We start from the raw sequence: 17,924 nt of genomic DNA on the forward strand, positions 1-17,924 counted from the left end.
AAATGAAAATCAAGTACCAAACAACTACACCTACAAAAGAAAAAGTACCTTATAAATCTATTGAAAAGGAAGACTGTGCTCCGGATAACTCGTGCTGTGCGTGATTCTTCATGCTGGGATCTCGATAAACTTATGCCATCATCCATGTGGCCTTCATGGTGCATAATAGCCTGTAAGAAAGCAAAAATAAGGCCATTACTCCCAACATCTCTTTTCCAAACTACAGTTACGGAGATGTGTATTCAAACAGCTGAGCCATAACAATACATAGAATCAAAAGGCAGGTACAGGGGACTATGAAGCTGTTATGTTCAGATAAAATAATATGCACAGCTCCCTATACAAACTAGCCATTCCATTTATTCATTTAGTTATTATTTTATTTTTTGGAGATGGGGTCTTCCTACGTTGCCCAGGCTGGTCTTGAACTCCTGGGCTTCAGTGATCCTTCTCCCTCTACCTCCTGAATAGCTAGAATTACAAGCCCCCATCACCATGCGCAGCTCAGTTATCACCTTCAAGAACTACTCAAAAAATGCACTGAGTCAAGTAAAATAAATAGCAGAGCCTTTTCACATATCTACATTGAATGACTGATCCTCAGCCTAAGCAAACTTGGTACAAAGCAGCAAAGGTAACCTTGCATTGGCACACCAGTCATACAGTATCTCTGAACACAGACTAGTCAATAATAAGTACTGAACAATGCTTATAAATCATCTAAATGATAAAGATGTATACATATATTTCTTTTCTTTTGATAGCTGTTTTTGTTTGCTTTTGAACTTTCTTTGAAACTATAATGTAAGGAAAGAGAAATGCAAAACTCTTAAGAAAACAGTTCCATGACTTTCACAAGTAAACATTCCTGCATGACCAACACCCAGCTCAAGAAAGAAAACATTATGGTATCTTAAAATCCTCCTCAGTGCTCCCTTCCTATCCCTATCCTTCACAAGGTTCACCACCTTGCAGACTTTTGACAGCACAGATCAGTTGTGTACTATATATAAGTAGAACCATTTGTTCCCATCTGTGCTTATCTTCATGCAACATTTATAGCAAGATAATTTAATACACCTACCCAGGTGTACTGAGCAAAATTTAGGAACTGTAACTATAAATTATCTAGAAAGCAATGTTAAGAGGAAACTCCTTATATAAAAAATCAGTGAGACACAGATATATCTATATTCAAAGGCAATATCATAGCCTTAAGTGCCCTCATTAATAGAGAAAAAAATGACTAAAATGAAGGAATTGTTACTCATTTTCATAACCTAAAAAAAGAACAGCAAAGAAAGTTGAAAAGTAGAACTAATGAAGATTAAGTGAAATTAATAAACTAGAAGTCAAATAAAGTACTAGAAAAGATGAATAAACTCAAAGTTTGATTCTTTGCGATGATAAATAAAACGAAACTCTCACAAACCAGGCTAAAGATAAAACAGAAAGCAAGAACACAGAGAATGGGAAATTATAATACAATACTGTGTGCAACTCCATAGCAAAACCAAACATCAACCAAATAGAACCAATAAACAAAACTGGGTGTTCCAGGGCAACAGAATAGATTCTTAGAAAATAAGACTAATCAAAAGGAAAAAGATAATTTAAGATCCAATATTTAAAAGACCTAGGACCAGATGGTTTCACAGGTGAGCTGTGATAAAGCTTCAAAAAACAGCTACCTTTCATGGCAGACTAGTCTAGGCCAAAGACTGGGAAACTACAGTACATCACCTGTTTCCGCATAGCTCATAAGCTAAGAATGGTGTTTACACTTTTAAATGGTTGAAAAAAAGACCAGAGTAGAATGATGTTTTGTGACACATAAAAATTAATAAACACAAAAACCGTATGAAATTCCAAATTCAGTGTCCATAAAGAGAAATTAACTTTCCCCATAAATATACATGTAATAATTCTAAATAAAATATTAATGAATTAAATCTAGTAGAATTTCAAAAGAATCATACACTATGGTCAAAGAGGGTTTACTCTGTGAATTTAAGAACTCTTTAATAATTGTGGGTCTGGTAACTTATTTTATCAACAAGTTAAAAGACACAACATACGATTTTTATCTTTTTTATTAAAATTAAGTAATCACTGCTATTTTTAAAAAGCTAAGTAAAATTGACATAGCAGGAGGCTACTTAAACACAAAAACAATTTCAACTGTCCTCAGGATGCAAGTTACAGCTTCGATAAAATAGCAGTGGAAATTCACAATGGGAAAATATGCTGGGATAATAAACCAGCAGACCAGACGAAAGAACAGCAAGCTGAGATAAAAAGGTGAGCTGGGTGAGATAAGGACAAGAAAAAAAAAAAGGCATGAAAACTAAAATTTTAAAGGCACAGAAAGGGCTTAGGAACAGAACAGCACCAAAGAAAAATTGAGGACTTTGGAAGACACATTTGAGCAGCGAAGTGTAGAGAAAAGGTCAGGGAGAACACTGAGAAGAAAGACAGCCGTGTTCCTGAGAAAGAAACCAGCAGACTAAAACGGCACAAAAACAGGAACCAAAGACATGGTTGGAAAAGTAGATGCACATACCCAACTTGTTCCAAACATACATAAAAGTTTTCCAATAATTTAAGTGTATGTTTTAAACATTTAATTAAAATTAAACGAAACTAAAAATGGTGTTCATCTAGTTGTAGTTATATACAAATACGAAATTGCCACGTGTGTCTAGCAGTTACTGATTTGGACAGCACAGCCTTATACCTAGCTTCGAGTTCATGGGAAGTATGAAGAGCATAGGCAATGAGGGAAAAAAGTCAGACATATCTAGAACATGAGGTATTCTATAATTGGCACGGATTTTTAAAAAACTCGATGGCACAAGAAAAAAATAAGCTGAGAATCTGTTCTAGATAAAAGAGACTGAAAGGCATAAAAATAAATAAGTGCATGAATTTTGATTGCATCCTGATTTTAATCAACTAGAAAAGATATTATTGGGACAAAAGAATAAATATGAATACAAACAGGATAGTCAATGATGTAATAGAACTACCATAATGGTGTGTAACAGTACTGTGGATGTGTGAATGCATACACACACACAGAGAGAAAAGAAAGCAGGAAACAAAAGCAAATCTGGCTAACTATAATAACTGTTGACTCTAATTCAAGAGTATGTGGATGTTCATTGGTTTAGTCTTTTAACTTTTTTCATATTTGAAATTTTCATAAGTAAAATATTAAAAGAAAAAAGATAACATCTGCTAAATCTAGCAGAAGAACCATGACCAAACATCATTATCAAAAGAAAAAATTGCTTTAAAGCCAAATCAACCGCTTCTGTCACCATTTCGACAACATTAGCTGTTCACCTTGAGAATGCTAACCCAGCTCACGCTGGCTCATAATTCTGTAACGCTAATGCAGTTGAAGACCAAGTTAGCAGGTGCATGGGCAATCTCACCAACTCAATTATAACTCCACATCTTTAAAAACACATGTTTTCATTCAAGAAACATTTATTGAGCACCTACTCTGGTTCCAGCACTCTGCTAGATAGTGAAAATACATAAATCAAAGACTTAGTTCCAATCTCAGAGTTTAGTAATGAAGACAGAATAAGACACAATTACATATCTTTAACTCTTCCTTTCCTTTCTCACTCCTGCCCCCTCCTTAGATTGTGTTTAATTTCTGGCTTGTTGGTTTCTGGGGACCTCAAAGAGTAGCTTAAGCAATTTGGACTCAAACATGGAACAATATGGATAAATGTTACGGACCTTTTGCTGAGCAAAGGGAGGCATATACAAAAGAGGACATGCTATAGAATTTGATTTATAAAAACTCCAACATCTGCTAAAACAGAAAAAGGATCATAAGATCATTTCCATGAAAGAGAAAGATCACACGAGCAGCCAGGTGCGGTGGCTCACGCCTGTAATCCCAGCACTTTGGGAGGCTGAGGCGGACGGATCACGAGGTCAGGAGATCGAGACCATCCTGGCTAACACAGTGAAACCCCTTCTCTACCAAAAATACAAAAATTAGCTGGGCGTGGTGGCGGACGCCTGTAGTCCCAGCTACTTGGGAGTCTGAGGCAGGAGAATCGCTTGAACCCGGGAGGCAGAGCCTGCAGTGAGCCGAGACTGCGCCACTGCACTTCAGCCTGGCCACAGAGTGAGACTGTCAAAAAAAAAAAAAAAAAAAAAAAAATCGCAGGAGTAGTTGTCCCTGGGTGAAAGGGAGCAGGAATAACCTAGAAAGGAATGCTGGGAAACTTCTTGGAATTAGACATGTTCCACATGGAGATAAGCTTGTGGCTTAAACTCTATAGCTGCTGAGCTCAGTGGCTCACTCCTGTAATCCCAGCACTTTGGGAGGCTGAGGCGGGCAGATCACCTGAGGTCAGGAGTTTGAAACCAGCCTGGCCAATATGGTGAAACCCCATCTCCACTAAAAAAAAAAATTTAGCAGGCCCCAGCGGTGGGCGTCTGTAATTCCAGCTACTCAGGAGGCTGAGACAGGGGAATTGCTTGAACCCAGGAGGCAGAGGTTGCAGTGAGCAGAGATCGCACCACTGCACTCCAGGCGACAGAGTGAAACTCTTGTGTTAAGGGGAAAAAAAAAAGAAACTCTCTACAGCTAAATGTTTACGTTTTGATGTGTATAAATATTATCTCTAAAAGTTGAAAATAAGTAACAGTAATAATCTAGTGAGACATAGCATAGGATTGGAGGTGTAACTGAAACAACAGGAAGAGAGTACTGAAAATGTTGAATGGTGAGGACTCAGGGGTTCATTACACTATTAGTTATTTTGCATAAATTTAAATTATCTATAATAAAAAGTTTTAAAACCAGCCACCTTCAGTTGCAAGAAATAGGGAATGCTTCACAAATATTGAATACATACACGCACACTTAAATGTATGAGCCTAGATCAAAGACGTAAAAAACAAGGGATCATCTTATTATAATGCTGATATAGGTCTTGCAGAATTGTCTGAGGATCTCTATCCCAAGCTCCGAGGAAGGTTGTACCGGGATGCACTCAAGTCAAACTCTATCCCTGCAGCATCAGATTTCACCTTCACTAAAATCAGCACTGGTCACTCTAAATAGATCACAAGAACAGTGATCTATTTAGTTACTGGAATGTGGGTATAGATTTTGATGAATAAATCTCTTGAAAATAAAAAGGTCTGTATCACTAAAGCCTTCCTTTCCAAGGTCTCACGTTTCCAGAAACAATGTGAGTTGTTATTTGGTTCTGTGCACTGTGCTGCATGTCATATGTAAAAACATAAACAATCTAGTATGATGTACTCCCTCAGGGGAGTTGCAAATTTGCAAGGGGGTGGGGGACAATGGTGAGAGAAAGAGAGATATGCCGGGCGCGGTGGCTCAAGCCTGTAATCCCAGCACTTTGGGAGGCTGAGACGGGCGGATCACGAGGTCAGGAGATCGAGACCATCCTGGCTAACCTGGTGAAACCCCGTCTCTACTAAAAAATACAAAAAAAGCTAGCTGGGCGAGGTGGCGGGCGCCTGTAGTCCCAGCTACTCGGGAGGCTGAGGCAGGAGAATGGCGTAAACCTGGGAGGCGGAGCTTGCAGTGAGCTGAGATCCGGCCACTGCACTCCAGCCCGGGCGACAGAGTGAGACTTCGTCTCAAAAAAAAAAAAAAAAAGAGAAAAAAAAAAAGAGAAAGAGAGATACGTAGCCTACTAAATAAAACAGCACAAGGAGTGTGTTTATAAAATGTAATGAGTTATAGATGAACAATATGAGAACTCAAAGGAGGGAGTAGCTGATAAGCTGATACAGTAAGGAAGAACTTCTAAAATGACAAATAAATTGCATCCCTGGATGATGGATAAGAGTCACGGAGCCAAAAAAGGTTTGAAGGTGTTCTAAACAGAAGAAACAGTCTGCAGAGGCACAGGTGTGTAAAAGCCATGGTAGTCTGATAGACTGCAAGGAATGTGTTGTTAAGTGACATGCTGGGGAAACTGAAGGCAACGTCTGGAAATCAGGAAGAGAGTAGAACGGCGCAGGCCAGGAAGGGCATCATTATCACTTCCAAAATGTGGGCCTCTTCTTGTAAGCAAGGGGATGTCAGTAACGGACTTTGTCAAAGCATGGAGGACAAAGTGAACTGTACTAAACTAAAATCCAGAAGACGGCACTGTATATTTCTTCACTTCATATTTAAATAAACGCATCCCATAATCCTGTATATGAGTGATGTAACATCCAGCTATGTTCACCTTACAAAGCTAAAGAGTCTATTACAGTGGAATCTGCCCTTTTGCCTGCAAAATTATGAACTTTTGCAGGTGACTAAAAAGATTAGCCACTTCTTTTTGACTTGTGCTTGGGTACTTTATTTATAAAAAATGGCTTCTATAAATTATGTTTTTTTCTATCATCTTACCTTACGTTGTATAGATCCCATTCTCACGGATTTCACATCCACAGACTGGTAAGTAAGCCATAGTCCCGTGTCCACATGTTGTATATAGCATACTGAGTCACCGTATTTTATTTCAGATGTTCCCATGCCGTCGACTTCTTTTCTCACCCCTACATCCAATTTTTCCTAAGGAGAGAGGGGGGAAAAAGGTCAGTAAACATTTCAAAAATACTAGTGTATAGCAAAAGAATTTTGTCTTATTGTAAATATGTTCTTTAAAAAATTCGGCTCTCTGAAGTCCCCTGAAATAATGGCCAAATATTTTATTCTAACAGTTCAACCTCTAACATATGCTTGAATTATTCACATTGGTAGAACATTATTTTGGCCATAATGTAAAATTTTTAAGTTTTATGTTGCATAATGGCCAACTCCAAACCAGAGATCTTAAAATTAGTAATTTAAGCTAAATAACATTCCTGGGTTTTTGTGGCTTTTTTTTTTTTTTTTTTTTTCTTTATCGGTGATAAAGAGCAAAGGTTTGGGGGACAGAGAGATTTAGTTTTGAGTTCAGCCTCTACAACTCACTACCTCTAAGATGTTAGCAAGTTAATTAAACCTTTTAAGCCTCAGTTTTTGCATCCATAAATAAAGCTAATAAGGTACCACTCCATGGGATCAAAAGAAAAATAAGATAATACATGCAGATTTCAGAATAGTGTCCTTGGGATAAACACTTTACATTTTTTTGACAATTTTGACAATAATAATGGTGGCAATGATTGGTAATGAACCTGTTAATGAAAATGATTATTTATTTTGAACTAATCAAAGCTAAAATTCAGTTTCTACTATTGCAATTTCCAACTTGGACTACAGAGGTATTCGCCCTTAAAGGGCTACTATGCCAAGTTTCCTCTCCTAGGAAGTAGCAATCCATCCTCTGACACCAACCAAATGTTTCTTTCACATCTCTGTTTATGTCAGCACTTCCTCCTTCAACATGCTCTCTTTCCATTTTTCCTCCCATGCATAGCTGTGATCTTCAGGAACTCACTATGCCTTAAAGTCCCGTACAGTCCCTAAAGCAACAATGAAAAAGCCAAAGGTACTTCTTTTTTTTTTCTTTCTTTTTTTTTTTTTTTTTGAGACGGAGTCTCGCTCTATCACCCAGGCTGGAGTGCAGTGGCGCGATCTCCGCTCACTGCAAGCTCCGCCTCCCGCGTTCACGCCATTCTCCTGCCTCAGCCGCCCGAGTAGCTGGGACTACAGGCGCCCGCCACCACGCCCGGCTAATTTTTGTATTTTTAGTAGAGACGGGGTTTCACCAGGTTAGCCAGGATGGTCTCGATCTCTTGACCTCGTGATCCACCCGCCTCGGCCTCCCAAAGTGCTGGGATTACAGGCGTGAGCCACCACGCCCGGCCGGTACCTCCTTTCTTTAATCTCTTATTCTTTTTTCTTCCTTGGTCTAACCTTCCTTGTTAATTTATTTTACGTGTCTTCTATGCCTTTGGTCATATGACTTTTATTTATAATTATAGTTACACGAATGTTTTGAAGATTCAGTCAGAGTAAAATGTATGTCTGCTATACAAAAACGAACAATTTTAAAACAACCCCAATGTTTAACAGACTTTTCATGTCATTTGTATAATGTATTAATAATTAATGACCTGAAAATAATTATGAACACTCCATAAACAATTGAAAATTCAAATTAAAATGAGTTGAAATTTTTAACACAAAAGTCAAGGTCACCTAATATATAATTATCAATTAAGTTGATTCAATCATTATGCAAATAACTTGAAACACTATTCTAAGCATCTGTAATAAAACAGACAATAAAACCTTTCCAATTTCATTCTACCAACCTAGATAAACTACTAATCTACTTACACCAACCCTGTCAATACAAAAATTAAATTCTGGGAAAATAATAAAACACTGTAATTATCTCTTCAGAACAGAACAGTGAGCCTCTAACATTTTTTTTTTTTTTTTTGGTCTTTTCTTCAAGCAAATTGGTTTGTGGCTAGATTATTTGTAGGTATATGGATTGTATATTAAGAAGTCACACAATTATTAATTGTGAAATTATGCTTTCTTTGTATTTTATTGATGTATTTCACATCCGTCTCTGGATTAGAAGATTTAATTGTGAAATTTCATGACGATTATGTTTTTTTTGTTTTTTTTTTTTAGATGGAGTCTTGCTCTGTCACCCAGGCTGGAATGCAGTGGTGCAGTCTCGGCTCACTGTAATCTCCGCCTCCTGGTTTCAAGCAATTTTCCTGCCTCAGCCTCCTGAGTAGCTGGGACAACAGGCAACCGCCACCATGCCCTGCTAATTTTTGTATTTTTAGTAGGGACAGGATTTCACCATGTTGGTGAGGCTAGTCTTAAACTCCTGACCTCAGGTGATCCACCCACCTCGGCCTCCCAAAGTGCTGGGATTACAGGTATGAGCCACCGCTCCCAGCAGATAACTGTTTTAAAAACTACTCTAACCCTTGAGTGAGGTAAAAAATGCTGAAGTTACATCAGAAAAAATAAGTGAGATCACTTGCTGAATGAAAAACCAAAGGCCATCCATGTTCTTTCCTTCTTTATCTCCTGTCATTTTCTGTAGCTCAGGCTTAGGAGAAATTCAGATGAAAATAATCTAGATCCTTTGAATGACCATAAGCTGAAGTATAGCATGTACCACAAATGTGACATCTAGTAAAAGCACTCAACAGAATATTAGCCTGTGTTACTGGACATAAAGTGCTCAGATTAGGCAAGTAATAATCTTACTAAAACTCTGTATTAGCTGTACCATCTCTCTATTAATGGCCTTAATTTTGGCATCAGCTTTTAAGTTTTATTTTTCTTTTGAGTTGTTCTATTTTGGAAAATGATGAAGAAATTCACTGGAGTGAATGCTCCTATAGAAACTATTACACAATTTGGAAAAAATACTTTTAAGAATTGACTTAAAGGCACGTGGACCAAAAGCAGGAAGAAATTGAAAAGCAGATCTCTCTCAAAAGGCAAACAGCACCTTATGTGATTGGTAAGTGGCTGCCTTTTGCTTTGGGGCATGCAATGTTCAATCTGTCTGCTACTCTGGCAGCAGAAATCTGCTGCTTTATTGGCTTGAGGTATCAGAGGATCTGCTTCAGGGCTCACAAGCAACAGAACAATTAGATGTGCTAAATCCTGGACACAAAGTTACCTACAAAACCTTTGTAAAAAATTTATCCAAATTCTGCTATGTATGCTCTAGGAAAGCCCAGTATAATGCCACAGATGGAAGCTGAAAGATTTGAGTAAAAATATAAGCAACTCCTCATGTAAAAGAGAGAAAACTGAAGTTTCAATCCAACGAGGTTAACTGCCTGCAAAACCAAAATCACTCTTCAGAAAAAAACTTGAAGCTCAGAGCCTTTACTACATATCATTTCCAATATCCAATATGCTGTCAAAAATAAGCAGATATAAAGAAACTAGAAAATGTGAGCTGTATTTTTTGGAAAAACAAAAACAACAAGAGTATAGATAATACAAATCAATGCAAAGATGGCGCAGATCCTACAACTAGCAGACAAGGACTTTATAGCAACTATTATAAATATAAAATATGTTCAAAACTATAAAAGAAAACATATATATAATGAATAAATAGAGCTAAATTATACATCACAAAAAATAAATGAAATCGAAAAATGAAAAGAATAATTTAAATACAAAAATAACTGGGTCAGCTTAGCATCAGCTTGGAATTGTATAAAAAAGAGTTAATGAAATTAAAAGCTAATCAACAGAAATTTTCCAATCTGTAGATCAGATTGCCATTAAAACACTCTAGTTTAAGTATTTTGCTATTAAATGGAAACTTCCCTCAAAATACTATATAAAATTTAATTCCTATACCTCCTACACTTAATCAAGAAAATGTCAAGATCCTCCTAATCTTAGCATTATCTTATAAGCATTATCTTATTCATTAAAACCTGTACATTTTTAACTTTTACAGTCTTCTATCCTGTAAGAATAATCTTGAGACTTTAAGAGCTATAAAAATACTCAAAGATAAAATAACTCTTTTCAGCACAGTCTAGAATTACTGCAAACACTGCTTTTTCAAGCTAAGAGGTTTGTATGTATATTTTCTCTTTTCATTCATGTACCCTCATAGCATGTTGTACTTCTACTATCAGGGAAATGTTGGCACTTTGTTAAAACTGTTCCTCAACTGTCTTCTTTCCACCTGACTATCATTCACCTTTTTGACAGCAGGAATCATATGTCTGATTCCTCCACCCTGACCCCACATAGCCTCAGGACCAGAACAGTGCCTGCAAATGTCAGATCCTTGATGAATTTCTGGAAATCCCTTCAGATTTCCCATAAAAACTGTGCTGACAAATTACTCCCATTATGAGCATTCAAATAATCCCATTCGTAAGTGCTTGGAACATCTAATTTTCCAATGAATATTAAAATAGACCCAGATGTAAAAAGACTGGTCTGAAAAGTATTAAGTGATATCTGGCACTGGGTATACCAAACTGACTCATAATGAAGCCAAAACTATTTCTGAAGAACTGTGGCCTTATATATATAGATACACTAAGTGATATATGCATACTAGATATACAAAACTAAACTCAGTGAAAGACTAAAACTAGTCCTATAGAATTATTTCTTATAATACAGAGCATGTAGTTCAGAGGAATTCTTCTAGCATAGTTAAAAATCATCCTTATGTCTACCCAAATCACTCTGTCAGGTAACAAAAGAAAAAAGGCCTTTATCCTTAGATGATGTGGTTTTTATTGGTATTTTAATAGCCAGGTCTCTTTAAGACAAATAATGGTTAAAGTTAGAAAAAAATTAAAAAGTCCAAAGAATTGTTTTATGTGCTCCTTTGTGGTGCCACACTGCAGCACAGAATAGCTGGTCACTGTGAAAAGAGAGTCTAAAAATGTTACATGGTAAGAGAAATGAGTGGAACTGACAGGCCACGCTTAGCCCTTCCAGGACAGAAATGCCAAAACAACACCACACACACACACGATCCCTCGGCTTCTCATGAGAAGCTACTCTGGTGAGTGAGTTTGTGGAAAGAAAGGATTTTTAAAGTTTCTCATGCTGAAGGGGTCTTTGGGGGGATTCCACAGCAGCAGTCACAGAGCTTAAGGTCACAGCGCCTACACAACAGCCTTCTAACACCCCGTACAATACCCTCCCCTGGAGTGTGCTGGGACCAATGAATAGAACAGGGTCTCACTCCTGCAATGAGGTTACCTTAGATGGCAAAGGTCAAGGGATCTTGTAGATGTAATTAAGGTTCCTTATCAATTGACTTTGAGTAAATCAAATGAGAGATTATCCAAGATGGATGTTACCAGGTGAGCTCTTTCAAAGGGTTCAGGCTTTCCCTGGGCACATAAACTACAAACAGCTAGTTTCCATGGGGTTCTACCCAGTTCTTGGTCCTCTCTTCCTGACCACCTGTGGACAACAGCATCGGCCCATGCCTAAGGATTCCAGCCTGATCATAATCATCCTTGCCCGAACACTTGCCCCTGCAGGTGGCAGGCTTACTTACCCAGCCCTCATCATCTCATTCAGCAAACCTATATAATAAATGCCCTAATATATACACATCTCCACTGGTTCTGCATCTCTGGCTGAACCTTGATTGATTACTCTAACTCATCACAATGTATCTGTATACGAGAATGTAGCTTTAGTATGTATTTCTGTGTCATCTATTTTTTCCTGAGATAACCACTTCTGTTTTGTAACTTATATTATATAAAATTAAACTATCAAATTATGATATATTAACCACAGAAGGCTTCAATGGGTTCATTCTCGTGCTTACAGTCATTAAAAAGGACCAGCATACAACTATAACTGAATTTCTCTATCTTCTGTAAAACCATAATTGGCACTATTTTATCGGGTTATCAATGCCCCTTGAGAAAAGACTACTGAAAAAATTTCTTTTGAATTTAATCCCAAGTAAATGCAAAATTCATTTCCATTGATAACTTTGTATAACTGTTTTGATAAGAAAAAAAATTACAAGTTCTTTATAAAATCTTTAATTTTCATTAAAGAGGGTTTTAGTCTTACTATGTAGTTGATTTTGGTTCTGCCACATATCTTACCTAAGCCTCAGTTTCCTCAACTGCATAATAAAGATAAAAAAAAATAGCATCTTAACTCCATAGAGTTGTGTTAGGATTAAATAAGATAAAGCATGAAAGATGCTTAGCACACTGTTTGACACATAAGTTAGTCACCTATACCTTTATTTTCAGCGTGTGACAGTGTACATTTTAAAACATCTGAAACATATTCTGAATGAAAAATAAAAAAATCCAAATAAAAATAATATAGTAAAAATATCTTTAAAATGTTTTAGTCTGGCATCGTGGCACACGCCTGGGTAATCCCAGCATTTTGGGAGGCCGAAGCAGTCAGATCGCTTGAGCACAGGAGTTCAAGACCAGCCTGGGCAACATGCCGAAACTCCGTCTCTACTAAAACTACAAAAATCTGCTGGGTGTGATGGTACATGCCTGTCGTCCCAGCTACTTGGGAGGCTGAGGTGGGGGAATTGCTTGAGTGAGAGACTGTCTCAAAAAAAAAAAAAAAAAGTTGTATTATATTTTTGACATTTGTTCCACAGTTCTTGTAATCTTATTGACAGTCTTGTTTGAAACTGCTATTCCATCATTTCCATAGCAAAAGACTTCTATCCATGGTACATAGGGAGGAAAAAAACAGAGGAAATCGCCTACAGAGAAATGTTTCAGTGGCATTTTAAGCTAAAAAAATGTTATCTTGTGGGTTGGGGATTGGATACACATACGATTGGCAAGACCTGCCTTATGATTAAAACGAACATTTCAACACACTTGAAAACAATGGTTAAAACTTCTAGGAATAGAGAACGTGAAGAACGTTTCTAAGAAAATCTACATTCATCAAATAGCATTCTTCATTATGTAAAATATTTTCCTTAAAAGAAAACAAAGTAGGTTACATTGTAAACAACTTCCTATTTTATTCAGTTTTTTCCTGAATATACAGTGTTGTCAGCAATCGTTGATTCTCCCATCAAATCCTGTATCTGAGATTGACTGGTGAATGTTCACGTTAGTGTCAAAGACACCCCAATGACAGTTGAGGAAATGCCCCTTATGTCAACTAGCAACATGGAATTTTAAAGCCAGTCTCGCCTTTAAAATCTTAAGTTAAAATGATCTTAATGATTTATAAAATCTTCCAAATGTACCTATACTTTCAATAGTCTTACACAGCTAGGGGTAAGGGACTGCTCATGTAAATGCAAGGGTTCAGAAGAAGTGATTTTCATTTCAGAATTTCAAAACCAAAACTCCTAAACCCAAATGAAAACTGAGATTTGCACCTGACCTAGAAACGTCTGATTTTCCATCAGTAATGAAAACTTGATTTGCAACACAGTAATTATGTCAACCAGCAGTCACTCATTATTGCATACTCAAAAGTATACCTCAAGTCTAAGATATGTTACATCATTTTTTTAAAAGTGTTTGCTTTTCACAATGTAAGTAGTTCTCTTCATGGGAAATATGATAGAAGATATATGTCTAAGATGTAAGGTCTAAGATATATGTTACATCATTTTTTAATAAGTTTCCCTTTCACAATGTAAGGACTCCTCTTCATGGGAGATATGGCAGAAGTATGTAAAGATAGGGCAAGAATTTTCAACCTACCAGAGACACTGAGGGGGAAAAATGTATCAAATATACCTTTCAGTGAATCCAATATGTATTTTAAAGAGACCATGACCAAATGTGGTAACTAACAAAGGGATTAAGTGAATCTGTTGAGTTATTCTGTTTTCTCTGAAATGTTAACAATGTAAAACAGTATTTTTAAAACATATATTTTCATCTTTAATCAAGGTCTCTTTTTTATTGTGTTTCAGTAGTTCTAAGTTCAATGCTGCTTTATTATATAATTACAGAAAATACTTTTCAGCATGAATGGATTTTTATTTCATTGGGCTTCCAATTAAAACAAGATTCTATTATAAATATTATAATCAGCACTATTAATTACTCTAATTTTTCATGTCTGTATACGTGAGTGTAGTTTTAGATACTTATTTCTGTGCCATGTATTTTTTCCTGAGATACCCATTTGTCAAATTATGTTAGTTCCACAGCCCTTTTTGCAATACCTTGTAGCTGGATTTTAACTACTTTTCTAGTATCAGAAATATCTTCTATTTTAAAAACAATTTTCTACCAGTCAAAATTGGGTAAAATATTACACAAGAATCACACATTAATTTGTTCTTTTCTCTAAGATACCACACACACATACACACACACACACACACACACACAGTCACCTAAACATTTTAATTAGCAGATGGTTTTAATAATTAAATTTATTTAAATTATAGCTCTCCCCTAATAGAGTTATTGGTATTTACAAACTTCTGAAAATCAGGGATCTAAGAATTTAAAAATTTAAAATACAGTAGTAAAATATATAGTAAAAAGTGTACTGTGCATTCTAAAGGAAGTTATCCAGAAGCATTGATTTGCTTTGAGAAAATGATGCTGATAATGACAGTGATGACAGAAAAACAGATGTAAGAAAAAGACGTCACTGCTCTACTTTTAACCAATGAAATAAGAATTTGAGTCACCAGCTCCAGACTACAGTCTTGGAAGTCAGGCATTGTTGTAAACAAAAGTCATTTTTTAAATTCCTAATTCGTAATATCCAGAGACAGTCCTAATTGGAAAGACACTAACCATGATTACAGAAAGTTCAAGTTAGGACATGAGCAGAATTTCAAAGAGTTTGGAAGTGGGCATAAAAATTCTCCATCCCTTCCCTTCCCAGAGAAGACTGAGCCAGGAGAATCAAATCCCCCATACCACTTCGACTCACCAGATAATAAGAATTTTCTTTCCATTCCCAACTGAATATATTTATGCCCAGTCTTACAGTAGCTTTGCTGGTACATTCAGAAGTTCCCAATTGGAAATATATTGTTGTTATGATTCTGTTTCTGTCGCTACACAAGTTATGATTCTGAGCTCATTTGAAATATTATGAGATGCATATATACATTTAAGATAAATTAAATGCCTTGAATAATCTCAAGTATATTCAAGATTAAACTGTAAAAGGCATAGTTAAAAAAAAGTCTAAAGTCATTGTTCTGGGAGATACGGAATGAAGGGTAGGAAAGTTCAAATTCATCTGCTTTTAAAAGCCACATGCATTCCGAGAATTAGAAAAAAAAAAAAAAAAAAGCCAATTGCTAAAATTTGCTTACTGTGGAATTTGTTTCACTCACTGGAATACTGTATCATTATAATTTGCTTTTAAAATTATAGGGGTTTTACAGTAAAAGAGGTTAACTTACTCATAGAATATAAAATAGAATACAACTGATTTTTCATCCATCAAAATTACCAGATTTTAAAATCATCTGTGATGAGGTCGCACAGAAATGTAAAGTTTCATACCCTGCTGCTTAGCATAAATACTGGTGCGAAATTCTGAAGAGTACTTTGGCCAGGTGCAATCACCTACTAGGGACATTTAGCAATCCCCACTAAGTGTCAGGTACTGCACTATCCACGGTGAACAACACAGATCCTGTTCTGCCCTCTGAGAGCTTCCAGTACCAAAACTTTTGAATCTCTTTTTTTTTTTTTTTTTTTTTTGAGACAGAGTCTTGCTCTGTTGCCCAGGCTGGAGTGCAGTGGCACGATCTCGGCCCATTGCAAGCTCCGCCTCCCAGGTTCACGCTATTCTCCTGCCTCAGCCTCCCAAGTAGCTGGGATTACAGGCGCCCGCCACCATGCCTGGCTAATTTTTTTGTATTTTAAGTAGAGACAGGGTTTCACCATGTTAGCCAGGATGGTCTTGATCTCCTGACCTCGTGATCCGCCCGCCTCGGCCTCCCAAAGTGCTGGGATGACAGGCGTGAGCCACCGCGCCCAGCCAAAATCTTCATATTCTTAGACCAAATAGTACAACTTCCAAAAAAGAAGTAGTCAGCAATATATAGAAATATTCAGAGATAAAAATATTCAGCTTAAAAGTGAAAAATGGAAAATAAGCTAAATATTCAAATATAACAAAGTAGCTGCATGAATTATGATAAATCTATATAATAAGATGTTGAATTATTGCCAAGTTCTATTAAAGAATATAGTAGTATATGTTACTAAATAAAAATTAGGCCCAAGATAGTATATAATTAACACTACTCATCATCAAAATATGTAATATTTGCTTACAACTCAAATACACACAAGAGGTTGTTTCTGAGTGATGGATTGTGCATGAATTTACTTTTCTCCTTTCTCTATCTTTGTACTACCTTAAAATTTTTCTGTAATGACTATGCGTTAAATATATAATGGAAAAAGTCATTTTAAAAGAAATAATTGGAAGAGTTATTATCTCTAGTTCATGGGAAAAACTTTATTATCTAATCTTCCAGTTATATTAAAATTAAAAATATACTGTGATTAAAAAAACTTCCTTCTGAAATCTCGCCTTCACTTTCACTGCCTCCAACCACGTGATCATATGAAATTACCTGCATGAATGAAGTGGCTGGAAGTATGGCAGCAAGCTATTAACCTGTACACTTGAGAGGTTCCCTGAACACCAGGCAGGAAAGTAGCTTCAGAGAAACTACATTGTTCAGTTAAAGAAGAGTTGGGATCTTTGGCCTCTCTACCTCCGTGCAACCGGTGACGTTACACAATTGCCAAATTCCAGAAACAGAATCCCTGAGCAGAACTCACAGAAGGATCTGGAGAGTCAAAAGTCCTCAAATACGAGCCTTATTCTAACATGGAGAGAATATTAGGAGAGATATTCAGAGAAAAAGGATTCAAAAGCTGTTGCTTTGGGCAATCTGTCTCAAGAACATTCAAAAATATTCACAGCTTTTAAGTCACAATTTCCATTTCTAGGAATCCATCCTAAATAAACAAATCAAAAATATGCACAGAACTTATGTCCCAGAATGTCAGTGCAATGGTTGTTTTTTCCTTAACTGATTTTGTTGTAAAATAAACATGACTATCGTAATAGCCAAAATAATCCAGAGATACATTTTTTAAGTTAAAGAAAAAAAATCTCTCTGCCTTCATATTCTCATACAGCTTTCATTTTGATTTTTCTAAAATACTCTAAGTTAAATGATTAGTGTATCTCCTTCCACAACTACCATAAAATCATATACAAACACAAATATGAAGATTTTTAATTACAAAAATAAGATTTGTAATATCTATAATATTACAATAGATTACATTAAAATCTACCGTAAGATTTGCAATACCTATATCACAATTTACAACTCAAACTGTTGAGTAAAACAATATTTTACTGAACAATATTTTCAGGGATTATTTTTCCAGATCAATATATTGTTATACATATCTCCAGATCAATATACATTATGTATATAACATTTTCAACATATATT

At 36.2% G+C, this 17,924-nt stretch overlaps 1 protein-coding gene across 1 annotated transcript in view; it reads right to left on the bottom strand.

Moving 5' to 3' along the window:
* The window catches only part of RYR2 (ryanodine receptor 2), a 557,611-nt gene that overhangs the window by 385,490 nt on the left and 154,197 nt on the right, over positions 1–17,924 (bottom strand). The window contains exons 13-14 of the mRNA XM_031934901.1: positions 6,413–6,577; positions 49–170 (exon numbers count right to left, since the gene is read on the bottom strand). Of these exons, the coding sequence (XP_031790761.1) occupies positions 49–170; positions 6,413–6,577 (287 nt within the window). The remainder of the gene's footprint in view (positions 1–48; positions 171–6,412; positions 6,578–17,924) is intronic.

This window comes from Piliocolobus tephrosceles, chromosome 1 (assembly GCF_002776525.5).
Source record: "Piliocolobus tephrosceles isolate RC106 chromosome 1, ASM277652v3, whole genome shotgun sequence".
Classification (NCBI taxonomy): Eukaryota; Metazoa; Chordata; class Mammalia; order Primates; family Cercopithecidae; genus Piliocolobus; species Piliocolobus tephrosceles.